The sequence below is a fragment of the Hyperolius riggenbachi genome, chromosome 1 (genome assembly GCF_040937935.1).
Source record: "Hyperolius riggenbachi isolate aHypRig1 chromosome 1, aHypRig1.pri, whole genome shotgun sequence".
NCBI lineage: Eukaryota > Metazoa > Chordata > Amphibia > Anura > Hyperoliidae > Hyperolius > Hyperolius riggenbachi.
In genome coordinates, this window is record NC_090646.1 from 166,023,135 (window position 1) to 166,038,875 (window position 15,741).

The following is a 15,741-nucleotide window of genomic DNA, read 5'->3' on the forward strand; positions in this document are numbered from 1 at the left end:
CACTAGGAAGACAACAGGAAGCGAAAATACAGTAGAAAAAAAAAATATGTGGGGTAAAAAACGCAGAAAAATACGCATGTAAAACGCATGAAAAACACATACCATTGTGTTCCCATTGACATTCATTACGTGCGTTTGGGCATCCACCCTGCATATTATGCAACAAAACCAGCGTTTTTGAAAATGCAGCTTTGAAAACACATAGAAAACGCATGTGTTTTTATATTTTTTCTCCGGCCCATAGACTTCCATTAGCGTTTCTGCTAAGTGTTCACCCAGCCAGAGGAAAAAGAAATCAGCTGATTTATGGGTTTATCTGCATAATCCATGCGTTGAAGTACACATAGCATGGATTACTGTGCATTGCCCATAGACTATTATTATATGCACTGTGAATGCATAGTGCGATTTTATCACTCCCCTCCCGTTGAAATGCACTGCTGTACTGTGAATGTTAAAATGGAAGTCTATGGACTTTCATGTTACCATGACACTATGTGCAGTCAAGGACAGTTTAAGGGTCCCCGGGGCCCTGGGGATGTTTTATGCTGGGGGCCCACTACCCCCCCTCCCCCCCCATGCAGGGAGGCCCTGCTACCCACGCCCCCCGCTGCCTCCCGAGGCCCCTGCACATTTGCTGTTAAAACGTACTTGTCTGTAGGCAGCGGCTGCACTGTCCGTGCACGCTTCAGTCACACTGTCTGCCTCTCTATCTGACGCATGTTATATGTAAACACGCTCCAGGTAGTGTAATAGGAGGCAGGTAGCGTGACTGGAGCGTACACGGACAGTGCAGCTGCTGCCTACCGACAAATACATTTACAGCTAATGCGCAGGGGCCTTGGGAGCCGGTGGGGGGTAGAATGGCTGATAGGCACAGGGTCTGGCCATGCAGGGGCCCCTGCAGAGATCGGGGCCCGGGGGCCCTGGGGGAATTTCCTCCATTTGCCTCTATGGCAGCACCGTGTGAAGTGCGTTATCACTCACTTAGAGATGATCGATGAGATGCAAATGTTGCCAAGTTTATGCAAATGTGTACGCAAATATATGCAGCTTGAAAGTGGACCAAACTATTTCAACCTGGGTTTAAATTGATTGGTCCATTTTCAAACTGCATATATTTACATAAAAATGTGCATAAACTTGGGAAAAAATTAGCTGTCATTGATCATCCCTAAACTCCCTGCAACTCACGTAGTTTTAGGCCTTATTCACATTATAAATAAACTAGTAAAAAGGCCCGCCCCGTTAAATAATGGGCGCTAGGCCACGGCCGCTAAACCCCGGCAACACCCATACTCAGGGGTCAAGTGGGGCATGAACGCGGCTGGACGACGTCTCCCTGCTTTTTTCTGAGGGTGGACGCCGTCCACCCTGGCATGTGTGGGGGGGGGGGAGCAGCAAAGTGGAGGGAGAGTAGTGGGCACAGCGGTGGAGAAGGGGGCTCTCAATCCCTCGCTCTCCCCTCCAGAACTAAAATTTCAGAGAGACTTACCTCTTCCTCGGTCGAAGTGCCGGGTAAGATCTGCGTGCCGCTGCTCTGGTCAAGACCAGACAAGACTAGCGGCAGTGGAGTGCTCCCTCTTGTGCCGGAATGAGGAAGAGGTAAGTTCAGCCCGATGCCAGCTGCCTGCACATTTTAGTTCTGGAGGGGAGAGTGAGGAAGGGGAGCCCCAAGGTGAGGGAAGGGGGGAGACATCCCCCCTTCCCCATCGGTGTGTCCAAAGCTCCCATTTATTGAGCTGCTCCCCTCCTGAACATATACCCCTGACTACATATACTGGGGACATGTACCTCTGTCTACATATACTGGGGACATATACCCCTGGCTACATATACTGGGCACATTTACCTCTGCCTACATATAATGGGCACATGGCTACATATACTGGGCACATATACCCCTGGCTACATATACTGGGCACCTATACCTCTGGCTACATATACTGGGGACTACTATACCCCTGACTACATATACCGGGCACATATACCCCTGGCTACATATACTAGGCAACTATACCTCTGGCTACATATACTGGGGACATATACCTCTGGCTACATATACTAGGCACATATACCTCTGGCTACATATACTGGGGACTACTATACTCATGGCTACTTATACTGGGGACACCTATAGACCTGGGTATCTATGCTGGGGGTACCTATTTTGGAGGAACTGCTGTCAGATAATCTGCAATTTTGTGGAACCGCTGTTAACAGACAATGGCCTCAATTCACTAAGCTTATCTCCTGTCTTTAATAACGTTTCTAGAGTTATCACCATGGTGATAAGGCATGTAGTATTCTGGAAACATTTTACGTCAGGCAAACCTATATTCAACTCTCCTGTCTTTAAGTTAAGGTGAGATCTCTAAAGTTAACTTTTCAATCCTTAAAATAACTCCAGAATTATGAAAATAACTACAGAGACCTCCTCTGTAGTTATTTTCATAATTCTGGAGTTATTTTAAGGATTAAGGAACTTAAAGAGACTCTGTAACAAAATGTTCAGCCTTATTTTTTCTATCCTATAAGTTCCTATACCAGTTCTAATGTGGTCTGTCTTACTGCAGCCTTTCCTAGTTGCACAGTGGCTGTATTATCTCTGTTATATAATCTAATCTTCTTTCCTCTGACGGCTTTGTCAGGCTCAGGCACTCAGGCAGGAATGTGCTGTTCTACTTGTGATAGGATAGAAGCTATACACACTCTCTCCACGCCCCCTGCAGGCTCTGTGTGAGCTCCTCTCAGCCTATCACACTCTGGTTAGCAGTCATGTTTTTTGTTTGTAAACACTGCCTAAAACTGGCAATTACAAGCCAGGATTGCAGCAGGGAGTGGCAGAAACAGCACAGAGGGGTCCAGGAGAACATAATGAATAGAATGGTATGCTTTTTATTGCAAGAATTTTAGAGTACAGATTCTCTTTAACTACAGAGGAGGAACTTAAAGAATGGAGAGATAAGATAACTCTCTCACTGTGTGGAGGTAAGTTTTCTCTTGCCTTATTATCTCCAGCATGATCTTAGTGAATTGAGGCTTTAGTGCATTTTGGGGAACAGCTGCCAGATTATGTGTATTTTGGGGAACAGCTGCCAGATTATGTGTATGTTAGGGGAATGGCTGCTGCCAGATTACGCGTATTTTGGGGAACAGCTGCCAGATTATGTGTATGTTAGGGGAATGGCTGCTGCCAGATTACGCGTATTTTGGGGAACAGCTGCCAGATTATGTGTATGTTAGGGGAATGGCTGCTGCCAGATTATGTGTATTTTGGGGAACTGCTGCCAGATTGTGTATGTTTGGGGGACCACTGCTGCCAGATTACATGTATTTTGGGTGTTACGTGTATTTTGGGTGATCCGCTGCCAGGTTTCGCGTATTTTGGGGAACTGCTTCCAGATTATGTGTATGTTGGGGGAACTGCTGCTGCCACATTGTCTATTTTGGGGGAACCACTGCCATATTATCTGTATTTTTGAGGAACTTCTACCAGATTATGTGTCTTTTTGGTGAAATGATGTCATCTATTTTTAGGGGATACACTACGGCAGAGCTCAAACTTCCCCGGCAGACCTTTTACATCATTGCTAAGGTCATGTATATTTCACCCCACCGATGACCACGCCCACGTTATGCTTGACCACGCCCATTTTTGGCTCGCTACGCACGGCGAAGGGGTTTTTGGTGTGAGTCCACTCACCTCTTTTCCCAGGACTAGACCCCGGCCCATACTAATGCGTCCTGCTCACCCGTCTCCCACCACTGTCCGAAGTACATGCACACAGGGAGATGCTGCTTGCTTGGCAGTTGGAAAAAGCTGTTATTTTCCACAATGCAATGAGGTTTTCAGACAGAAAACTATCAAGTCTGGAAGCAGCGACACACACACAGGTACAGGACGCAGCGACACAGGGGTTTTATTATATAGGATGCGATAGCGCTAGCAATTTATGGGGTGCTTTTGAAAGCACTTTTACGAGCGCTTTCAGGGCGATCTTGGCCTTTATAAGCGCTATTGCGGAGCAATTGATTTTTCGCTTCCTGATGTCAGTCAGAAAGTGAACTCTTTAACCTGTAAATGAATAAATACAATAGGGATGATTGACTAAACCATGCAAACGCATAGCACGAACTATGTGTTTAGCGCGCGTTGTAACCCACGTAAAGTTTTACGCATGCTAACAAAGTTAGGCCTGGTGCACACCAAAACCCGCTAGCAGATCCGCAAGATACTAGCAGATTTTGAAACGCTTTTTCTTATTTTTCTGTAGCGTTTCAGCTAGCATTTTGCGGTTTTGTGTAGCGGTTTTGGTGTAGTAGATTTCATGTATTGTTACAGTAAAGCTGTTACTGAACAGCTACTGTAACAAAAAACGCCTGGCAAACCGCTCTGAAGTGCCGTTTTTCAGAGCGGTTTGCGGTTTTCCTATACTTAACATTGAGGCAGAAACGCATCCGCAATCCAAAATTTGCAGCAGCCCGGGAGTATGCGTTTCTGCAAAACGCCTCCCGCTCTGGTGTGCACCAGCCCATTGAAATACATTACCCTAGCGGATCCGCACCCGCAAGCAGATCGCAAACCGCAGCGGAAACGCTCCGGTGTGCACTAGGCCTTTGTGTATTTTTGTGCATCCCACATTTCCATGCATTTCTATGGGTTTTATTGCATTGACAAAACACTGTGAAGTGACATGAAGGCTGGGTTCACATAGCGTGAAAGGCTGGATTTTTTGTATGTCAAGTTTTATGTTAATGTCGTATGAGTTTTTTGTCCATTTTTACTGCGGTTTAGGTGCATTTGCGATGCATTTTTCATGCATCTTGCATGCGTTTTAATGCGTTTGTGGTTCATGCACGCTTCAGTCACACTGTCTGCCTCTCTATCTGGAGCATGTTATATGTAAACACGCGCCAGGTAGTGTAATAGGAGGCAGACAGCGTGACTGGAGCGCATACTGACAGTGCAGCCACTGCCTACCGACAAGTACATTTTAACAGCTAATGCGCAGGGGCCTCGGGAGGCGGTGGGGAGGTAGAAGTGCTGATAGGCAGAGGGTCTGGTGGTGCAGGGGCCCCTGCAGAGGTCGGGGGCCCTGGGGCAATTGCCCCCTTTGCCTCTATGGCAGCGCCGGCCCTGTATGCAGTGCGTCATCACTAAGGCCCAGTGCACACCAAAAACCTCTAGCAGATCTGCAAAACGCTAGAGGTTTTTGAAGCAGATTTTCAGAGCGATTCTAAGCATGATTAGTGAGGTTTTCTAAACATGGCTAGCGTTTTTTGGAGCATTTGTGTAGCAGATGTCATATTTTGTTACAGTGAAGCTGTTATTGAACAGCTTCTGTAACAAAAACACTTGGATAGCCGCTGCACAGTGGCATCCCCCCAGCCCCGCCGATCGCCTCCGGCGATAGGCGATCAGGAAATCCCGTTCAAAGAACGGGATTTCCTGGAGGGCTTCCCCCGTCGCCATGGCGACGGGGCGGGATGACGTCACCGACGTCAGCGACGTCAGGACGTCATTGGGAGTCCCGAACAACCCCTCGGCGCTGCCTGGCACTGATTGGCCAGGCAGCGCACGGGGTCTGGGGGGGGCGCCGCATCAGATAGCGGCGATCGGGCGGGGGCCGGCGGCGATCAGAGTGCTGGCGCAGCTAGCAAAGTGCTAGCTGCGTCCAGCAAAAAAAAAATTATGAAAATCGGCCCAGCAGGGCCTGAGCGGCACCCTCCGGCGGCTTACCCCGTGTCCAGCACGGGGTTACCGCTAAGGAGGTTAATGAGCTCATAGGGCTCAGACACATTATAAGCACTTTTCTGATTTGCGATTGATCAGCACTTTCTCAGTGGTTCACTTGTATTAAAACCGCGGTAAAAATTGCAGAGGTTGCGTAAAATCGTGAATGCATAAAAAAGGGACACTATAGCTGCGATTTTACACAGTTTTACTGTTATTTTAATGCAAGTGAATGGGAGCAATTTTTAAATAGTGCTCAGAAAGCGCCAATCAATCGCAAACATTCATAAAAGCGCTTATAGGCTCTATTCACACCGGCGTTTTCAAAACGCCGGCAATTTTTGCCAGTGTTTTGCAGGAGTGATTTTTCCGCTATTTCACATGGAAAAATCACTAAACAGTGCGGCGATTTTGTGGCGATCACATTTAGCGCTTCTATAGCACTGAAACGGGATCGCCGGGAAATCACCTGAAAATGGTGCAGGCTACGCGTTTGCATTTGACGATTTTGCCCGTTTTTTGGCGATTTGCGGCGATTAGTGCAAATCACCCAAGGGTTTCGTTACGCTAGCGCTTTTACAAAGCGCTAGCATTTAAGCATTTTGCCGAAATCGCAGAAAAACGCTCTAGTGTGAATGGGGCCATAGTGTGTCTGAGCCTTTAGGGAGTTTTGAGTTGCTGATTGAGGAATAGGGATGATCAGAGATATGCACTTTTTTCCAAGTTGATGCAAATGTATGCACATTTTTATGCAAATATATGCAGCATGAAAATGGAACAATCTATTTAAACCTGGGTTTAAATTGATTGGTCCATTATTAAACGGCATACATTTTCAAAAAAATTGCATAATTTTGGAAGAATTTGCATCTCATTTATCATCTCTATTGAGGAAAAGATAGATAGCAGCTTTATGTTATTCATATCATCAGGTTTGTTAATTGTCAATTCTGGTCTTAAAGGACAACTGAAGGGAGATGGGTATGGAGGCTGCTATATTTATTTCTTTTTAACCACTTATGTACCAGCGCTCTCTGCCCCCTTAAGGACCAGAAAACGCTGGTACAGAAACGGCATAATCCTGGCAGAATACAGATGAATCGCCGCACATAACCGCCATACATCGGGAACCTGGGCCACCCACTCTTCCGTTTCTATGACGACAGAGTTCTTGTGAGCCGGTCAGGAGCTGCTTTCATTGGCTCCTGACCCTGTCTTTCAATGTAAGCCAATGGGAGTTGCTTACATTGAAAGACAGGGCCAGGAGCCAATGAAATCGGGTCCTGACCCATTCACAGGGCTCTGCCGTCATAGAGACAGGGGTTTAATCAGCGAGATCGGTGGGAGCGACGGAAAAGGCGGATGCGCGCAGCAGCGGCTAATTGAAATCTATGCCCTGCCAGCCAGGTGACCACTAGAGATGACCCGAACGGATCGCCGGTGAACGGTTCCCGGCGAACTCCCGTGGTTCGCAATCACAGAGAACCGCAAACTTTTCCGGACGTTCGGTTCGCCCCCATAGTGCATCATGAGGGTCAACTTTGACCCTCTACATCACAGTCAGCAGGCACATTGTAGCCAATCAGGCTACACTCTCTCCTGGAGCCACTCCCCCCTTATAAAAGGCAGGCAGCGTCAGGTTTTTCACTCACTCGTGTGCTTGCATTAATTAGAGAAGGGAGAGCTGCTGTGCAGACTCACATAGGGAAAGTTTATTTAGGCTCTTGTAGGCTTCTTAGCTTGCTGCTTGCTGATTCTTATTGCTAAAAAAGCACCCCTCAGTGCTAATCTTGTTCTTGTGATCTATTTTTTTTTTTGTGTGGCCCACTTGCATTATATACAGCCCTGTCAGTCAGTCGCAGCTGGCCTTTGGCCCCTTGGTGGTATAATTATTACTACTGTGCCAGGTGCACATTGTATTACCCATCACTGCATATACCTACTACCTGTTGTTCACTTCAGTGCACCCACCTACTTACCTGAGCACACACAGTGTCACTGTGACTGTCCGGTACCTGTCTGTGTGGGACAGGTGCACATTGTAGTACCCATCACTGCATATACCTACCAGTTGTTCACAGTGCACCCACCTACCTACGTGAGCGCACGCAGTGTGACATACCACTCCGTGCATACCTGTTAACTGCACCTGTGTGACTGACTGCACATGTCAGTGCATACTTTTCACTTCATCCCCCCCCCCCCCCCCCAATATGGACAAAACAAAAGGCAGATGCAGGCAACCTGGCAGGTCTGTTTGAGGTCGTGCTGTCGTTAGTTCGTGCAGCCCTCGACCAAAGTACAGTGTTCAGAAGAAGGCACGTGCCTTCAACCCCCAATATTGTCAGGACGTAGTTGACTATAGTGGTTTGCAAAAGTATTCGGCCCCCTTGAAGTTTTCTACATTTTGTCACATTACTGCCACAAACATGAATCAATTTTATTGGAATTCCATGTGAAAGACCAATACAAAGTGGTGTACACATGAGAAGTGGAACGAAAATCATTCATCATTCCAAACATTTAAAAAAAAAAAATAAATAACTGCAAAGTGGGGTGTGCGTAATTATTCTGCCCCCTGAGTCAATACTTTGTAGAACCACCTTTGGCTGCAATTACAGCTGCCAGTCTTTTAGGGTATGTCTCTATCAGCTTTACACATATAGGCCTAGTGCACAACAGAGCGGTTCGGCTGCGTTTTGCGATCCGCTTGCGGCTGCGGATACGCTTGGGTAATGTATTTCAATGGGCTGGTGCACACCAGAGCGGGAGGCGTTTTGCAGAAACGCATACTCCCGGGCTGCTGCAGATTTTGGATTGCGGAGGCGTTTCTGCCTCAATGTTAAGTATAGGAAAAACGCAAACCGCTCTGAAAAACGGCACTTCAGAGCGGTTTGCCAGGCGGTTTTTGTTACAGTAGCTGTTCAGTAACAGCTTTACTGTAACAATACATGAAATCTACTACACCAAAAACGCTTCACAAAACCGCAAAATGTTTGCTGAAACGCTACAGAAAAATAAGAAAAAGCGTTTCAAAATCTGCTAGCATTTTGCGGATCTGCTAGCGGTTTTTGGTGTGCACCAGGCCATAGAGACTGAAATCCTTGCCCATTCCTCTTTGTAAAACAGCTCCAGCTCAGTCAGATTAGATGGACAGAGTTTGTAAACAGCAGTTTTCAGATCTTACCACAGATTCTTGATTGGATTTAGATCTGGACTTTGACTGGGCCATTCTTACACATGGATATGTTTTGTTTTAAACCATTCCATTGTTGCCCTGGTTTTATGTTTAGGGACATTGTCCTGCTGGAAGGTGAACCTCCGCCCCAGTCTCAAGTCTTTTGCAGACTCCAAGAGGTTTTCTTCCAAGATTGCCCTGTATTTGGCTCCATCCATCTTCCCATCAACTCTGACCAGCTTCCCTGTCCCTGCTGAAGAGAAGCACCCCCAGAGCATGATGCTGCCACCATCATATTTGACAGTGTGGATGGTGTGTTCAGAGTGATGTGCAGTGTTAGTTTTCCGCCACACATAGCGTTTGCATTTTGGCCAAAAAGTTCAATTTTGGTCTCCTGGAGCACCTTCTTCCACATATTTGCTGTGTCCCCCACATGGCTTGTGGCAAACTGCAAACGGGACTTCTTATGCTTTTCTGTTAACAATGGCTTTCTTCTTGCCACTCTTCCATAAAGGCCAACTTTGTGCAGTGCACGACTAATAGTTGTCCTATGGACAGATTTCCCCACCTGAGCTGTAGGTCTCTAGTCACCATGGGCCTCTTGACTGCATTTCTGATCAGCGCTCTCCTTGTTCGGCCTGTCTTGGTAGGTTTACAGTTGTGCCATACTCCTTGATTGCTTGAACAGTGCTCCGTGGGATGTTAAAGGCTTTGGAAATCTTTTTGTAGCCTAAGCCTGCTTTAAATTTCTCAATAACTTTATCCCTGAACTGTCTGGTGTGTTCTTTGGATTTCATGGTGTTGTTGCTCCTAATATTCTCTTAGACAATCTCTGAGGTCGTCACAGATTAGCTGTATTTGTACTGACATTAGATTACACACAGGTGCACTCTATTTAGTCATTAGCACTCATCAGGCAATGTCTTTGGGCAACTGACTGCACTCAGAACAAAGGGGGCTGAATAATTATGCACATGTGCAGTTATTTATTTGTAAAAAATGTTTGGAATCATGTATGATTTTTGTTCCACTTCTCACATGTACTACACTATGTATTGGTCTTTCACGTGGAATTCCAATAAAATTGATTCATGTTTGTGGCAGTAATATGACAAAATGTGGAAAACTTCAAGGTGGACGAATACTTTTGCAAACCACTGAATTTAACACAGAACACCTCATCTTTCTCAGCTTCCGCATGGAAGCGTGACATATCTTCCTCCTCCAGCTCTGATTCTGGCACCCCACTTAACACTCAGTCGGCCGCCACCTCCTAAGTGCCATCACCCCAGGGCTCAGCGGTGTGGAATTTTTTTTGTGTGTCTGCCTCAGATGAGAGCAATGCCATCTGTACTCTCTGCCACCGAAAACTGAGAAGTGGAAAGACCAAGACCCGCGTAGGGACAACTACCTTATGAAGGCACATGATTACAAAGCACAAACTGCAATGGGATGACCACCTGAGGAAAAGCAGCACACAAAAGCAAAGCCACACACCGCAGTGGAAGATACCAGGCCGCAAGTTTTTCTCAAAAAAGCGATACTTAAACTGGTGACATCTCTGGCACACAACGTTGGGTCAAGGGTCCATCTGACCACGGATGCCTGGTCTGCAAAACACGCTCAGGCCTGCCCGAAGACTAAGTCAGTCCCCACACACAGCATCTATGCCTGCACGCTGTGTGACTGCCTGCCCCAAGACTAAGTCGGTCCCCACACAGCATCTCTGCCTGCAGGCCGCTTGACTGTCTTTTCCGCCACCACCAACAGGGTCCAGGACTCCAGGTGGATTCCTGAATTTTTAAGGCCGCTGCTACCAGCTGCCACTATACTACTTTTTCTGGTGCGTGTACATGCCTGCCTAATTTTTCTGGCTGCACTGCAGCTGCAACAACAAAACAAAAAGCATGTACATACGCCAATTCCCCTTCGTGATCATTACCTTGCCGCAGTGAAGGGGCTTGCGTATCACGCGGTGAAGGGGCTTGCGGGGGGGGGGGGTTGGGGCTTGCGGGGGAAGGGGGGGGGGTAAACCCACGATAATAAGATTGTTGCTTCATTGTGGACAGACCAAATTTGATCAGCTGGACAGTCACTGTTGTTCTATCATTGAGCTACCACAACCCGGCGACCATATGGGCTTGAAAACCACCACGCCTTGCACTCTCGCCATGGTGCGCACCAGTCCAGCCTCGGCGTCACAACACAAACAGCTGTTTGCGGTGCGTTCACAGTGAGTTTGGTGTGTCAGTGTGAAGCAGTACTCTAATTACAACTCCCTGATTGATGTATACACATGCAAGATGTTTTAAAGCACTCTAGGCCTGCAATTTAGCATTCAATGTCAAATCCAGATATTTCCCCAAGACTTTTGGCGTCTATCGCACTCATCCATGCCCCCCTCCAGGTGTTAGACCCCTTGAAACATCTTTTCCATCACTTTTCTGGCCATCATAAATGTTTCTAGTTTTCAAAGTTCGCCTCCCCATTGAAGTCTATTGTGGTTCGTGAAAGTTCGCGCGAACCGAACTTTAGCGGAAGTTCGCGGACCCGGTTTGCAAACCGGAAATCGGAGGTTCGGGCCATCTCTAGTGACCACCAAAACAGGGTGTAATTTTAATTAGCTTGGTTCTTAAGTAGTTAAACAATACCAGTTGCCTGGCAGTCCTGCTGATCTATTGGGCTGCAGCAGTGTCACACCAGAAACAAGCATGCTGCTAATCTTGACGGATCTGACTATGATGTCAGAAACTCATGATCTACTGCATGCTTGTTCAGGGTCTATGGCTGAAATCCGGCCCTGATAGTCATGCACATTTAAAGCTCTCATGGGCCACAGAAAATGGAAAGGTGGACCAAATTTATCCTGCAGGCCTTGATTTTGACTATAGCATGGGAGTTATGGCCTACAGGGGACAAAATCTTTTATGTACGTTGTTTCTCACATTAGAACAAAACCTAGTGCTTGTCATACTCTACTGACAAGGCTTTTATGGATTGTCTCCTATGGGTTACAATAAAGAGGATAGTGTAATAATACCCCCATCCTCAGATTCCTTCTTTGCCTGGTAGCTATATATCCTTGATGCACCATGTAAAAAAAGTGGATTGCTTATAACTTGAAGCTGGATGTAAGGATTCCTCCTGTGGCGTGTTCTGTCCGTTGTAGTGGAGCCGCAAACGGACAGTTCTGGCTTGTCTGCCTGCATTCGGTTGTGCATTTGCAATGAGTCACATTGTCATTTGCAATTGCTCTGCAGTTCTGGGCAGCTCAGGATGCTGTCATCATTCCACCAATTGCTTACTACAGCTGAGCTGCGGCCAGATAGCCCTGTATTTCCTGCAGGCATGTTGTTACATAGTACTGCATGTAATTCCTATGGGAGTCCTTTGCATTCACAACCAGCTAGCAAATAGTAATCAAGCCAGCTCAGGATTGAATGATTACCATTCAGCTGTGTGGAGATTTGTATGCTTGCATCCATTGGTCGATGTCGGCATAAAAGTCTGTCTCCCCTTTTAGACCTCGCCCATTACTATGCTGGTCTGCTGGGCACTGTGTTACCCTGTATAGTTCTGTTATTGTAGTTCAATGCGACCTTATTACTTGTGCTTTAGCTAGTTCTTGATAAATATATATACAGACTTGCTAATATATATTTATCCATTAGGTGAGCCGTTTATTATTTTTCTGTATTATTGTTTTAGTTTCCATGCCTGATGGACGTTCGTTGCATCCGTGGTGGGTCAGTGAAGTCCATTATCCTGATAGCTTGGATTCTGCCATCACCATGTTGGTGACTGGTAGTATTCCTGCTACTCTAGTTCTGGGAACATAACTATAGGCTGCGGTTGCTATTAGTTATGTTCTTTCCTGTAGTCTTGCCTGGGTGGATGCTTGCAGGTGACTGTTGTTAGCCTGCTTGCTCTGCTTCTGTGGACGTGACTGTGAGCTGTGGATGCTACTAGTTACCCTCCAATTTAGTCCTGTCTTGTACCTGTCTGAATGCTTGCTATCGCTAAGGCAGCGCAACATCACACTGTGCTGCCATTGTGTCTTACTTGTCTAGTTACACTCCAATCTATAGACCTGTCTGAGTGCTTGCTATCGCAAGGGCAGCGCAACATCGCACTGCGCTGCCATTGCGTCTTATTTGTAGCGATATCGGAAGCCCAGAGCTGCAGTTGCTCTGGGCAGCCTGTGTAGCCTCTTCCATTATTCAGCTACCAGTCTTGTTGCTCTGGGTGGTCAAAGTTTAACCCCCAAGCATTACACTTGTGATTTGTAAACAGACAGTATTGCTTATGCACACAAGCATTACACTGGATAATGATACTGGTAATAATGACTAATAGCTGCGCTGTATCCTGCGCTGCGTAATATGTTGGCGCTTTATAAATACAATAAATAAATAAATATCCACCAGCATATATATATATATATATATATATATATATATATATATATAAAGTCCACTCTATCGGTTCACTTTTTTATTTATATACTCACGCATTAAGTAGACTTCCTTCATCTGAAATATATCGGAGGTTGTTCTCGATGCTAAAATATCAATGAGGCAGTTTTCATCAGTACCTGCTCCCTGTGAACAGGAGGATAATGATAGAAAGCAGTGACTAAATTATGCATATAAAACTGATACACAGTAGTAGCACATTGTGCAAAGCAAAACATCATCTCTTCTACAAAGCGCAGTGATGAGAGTGCTGTGAGCATAAATCACATTCTCTCCTTCATAAGTCTGCAGATGTTTGAGTGGTAAAAGGTGAGTGATAATAATTGACTGCAATGAGAAGAATTGCTCTATGCATTATCTTATTAAGGCGACTCTGAAGAAGTAAGTAGTACTGAGAGAAATATAGCACTAATGATACCTGAACCTTGCCTGCTTTCCCTTTACCTTATTTTGGTTGTAAGTCTCAATAACCCAGTGGTTGGACTGCAGTGGGTTGCTTTGGTTATTCCCACGCTTATCCCTAATAAGAAGTCATAAACCTTCTGTATGGCTGTGAGGAGCACCTCTGACAGCAGGGAAGGAAGTCATCATCACTTGTGTTTAAGAATGCAACAAACATAAACAGCAGGAGTGGACACCACTGAGCGAGACTATTCTACATATATTTTCAACCCTTAAAATCAAGATCAGGAATAGGATACAGAATTCAAGGAAATTCTTGAGGATTAGTACTATACAGTATGTTTGAGGGGTGTATACTACATGCTTGGGGGGTGTCAGCGCTGCTCCGCATTTCTTGAGGCACAAGGAGGCCTACACGTGGGCAAAGTCCTGCAGGGAGCAGCAGTGAGGTCGTTTTAGATCCTGGCGGTGATGGGCTCACGAGTAGATACCTGTAAGTATGTCCGGCGCTTCTATGTGTATCACCCGCGCGCACGTGTCCAATGGAACACATTCCATGACTCAATACCATGCTCTTCCTCCTTCCGGCTGAAGGAGGAAGTGCGCGGTAGTGAGTCGTGGTATGTGTCCCATTGGGCGAGTCTGTGATACGCATAGAAGAGCCAGATATCTGGGTAATTCACCCCCTCTCTCCCAGCTGCACACCTGAGGCAATTAAGCCTCATTAGAATCACAATTTCAGCTACTTATCTAGTCGTGAGCCCATCACTGGATCCTGGATGCTTTCAGATGCTTTCAGCAAATGCTATGACATTTTAATCAGTCAATAGAGACAATCAGGCGGCCAGTATATAGTCAGGTGAACCTGGTCAGAGCACACGCTTTTTTTCCCCCAGTTTGCAGTCTATACAGTATGTTTCTCTCATCATACTATGTTCAACTCAGGTTCACTTTGTCCGCCAGCCGTGTGTGGGGGGAGCGCTGATGCCCTCCCGATTGTGGGACCCCCCAGCCAGGCATGGAACTGGCCGCGGCGTCTAATAGACACCGGGCCAGTTCATTCCCCGCAGCCTGCAGTCTCCCGGGAGGCAGAGCAGGGCTACGGCAAGATGGCTGCCAAAGCCCTGCACTGGAGACTATTTGTGTCTCCCGTACAGGGCTTCAGGAGCCATCTTGCCATAGCCCTGCACTCTGCCTGTCAGCGCGGGAGATGTGCTGCTGGGGGATCGTCGGGGAGCTGTGCGCCAGATGCCGGGAGAGGAGACTTCTGTCAGGTGAGTGAATTGTTTTTTTTCACAGGTGCATTTTTTTTTTCTGGTCACTGCTGCCCACATTGCAATTTTCTGGTGTCTGCTGCCCACATTTCGATTTTCTGGTGTCTGCTGCCCACATTGCAATTTTCTGGTGTCTGCTGCCCACATTGCGATTTTCTGGTGACTGCTGCCCACATTGCGATTTTCTGGTGACTGCTGCCTACATTGCAATTTTCTGGTGTCTGCTGCCCACATTTAAATTTTCTGGTGCCTGCTGCTCACATTGCGAATTTCTGGTGTCTGCTGCCCACATTACGATTTTCTGGTGCCTGCTGCTCACATTGCGATTTTCTGGTCACTGCTGCCCACATTACGATTCTCTGGTGTCTGCTGCCTACATTGCAATTTTCTGGTGTCTGCTGCCCACATTGCGATTTTCTGGTGACTGCTGCCCACATTGCGATTTTCTGGTCACTGTTGCCCACATTACGATTATTTTCTGATGACTGCTGCCCACTTTACGAATATTTTATGGGGAAATGCTGCCCACTTTACGATTAATTTCTGGTGAAATGCCGCTCAATTTATGATCAATTTCTGGTGAAATGCTGCCAACTTTACAATTATTTTATAGTGAAATGATGCCCCATTATGATTATTTGGTGCCTGTGAGGGGGGGGGGGGGGGGGGAAGGGC

The 15,741-nt window shown here is 46.6% G+C and overlaps 1 protein-coding gene across 4 annotated transcripts in view; it reads right to left on the reverse strand.

Annotated features, from left to right (window-relative positions):
- Positions 1-15,741, reverse strand: part of ANXA10 (annexin A10) — a 194,416-nt gene that overhangs the window by 89,250 nt on the left and 89,425 nt on the right. For all 4 annotated transcript variants that reach the window (XM_068269334.1, XM_068269352.1, XM_068269344.1 and 1 more), the window contains exon 5: positions 13,426-13,516. In XM_068269334.1, the coding sequence (XP_068125435.1) occupies positions 13,426-13,516 (91 nt within the window). The remainder of the gene's footprint in view (positions 1-13,425; positions 13,517-15,741) is intronic.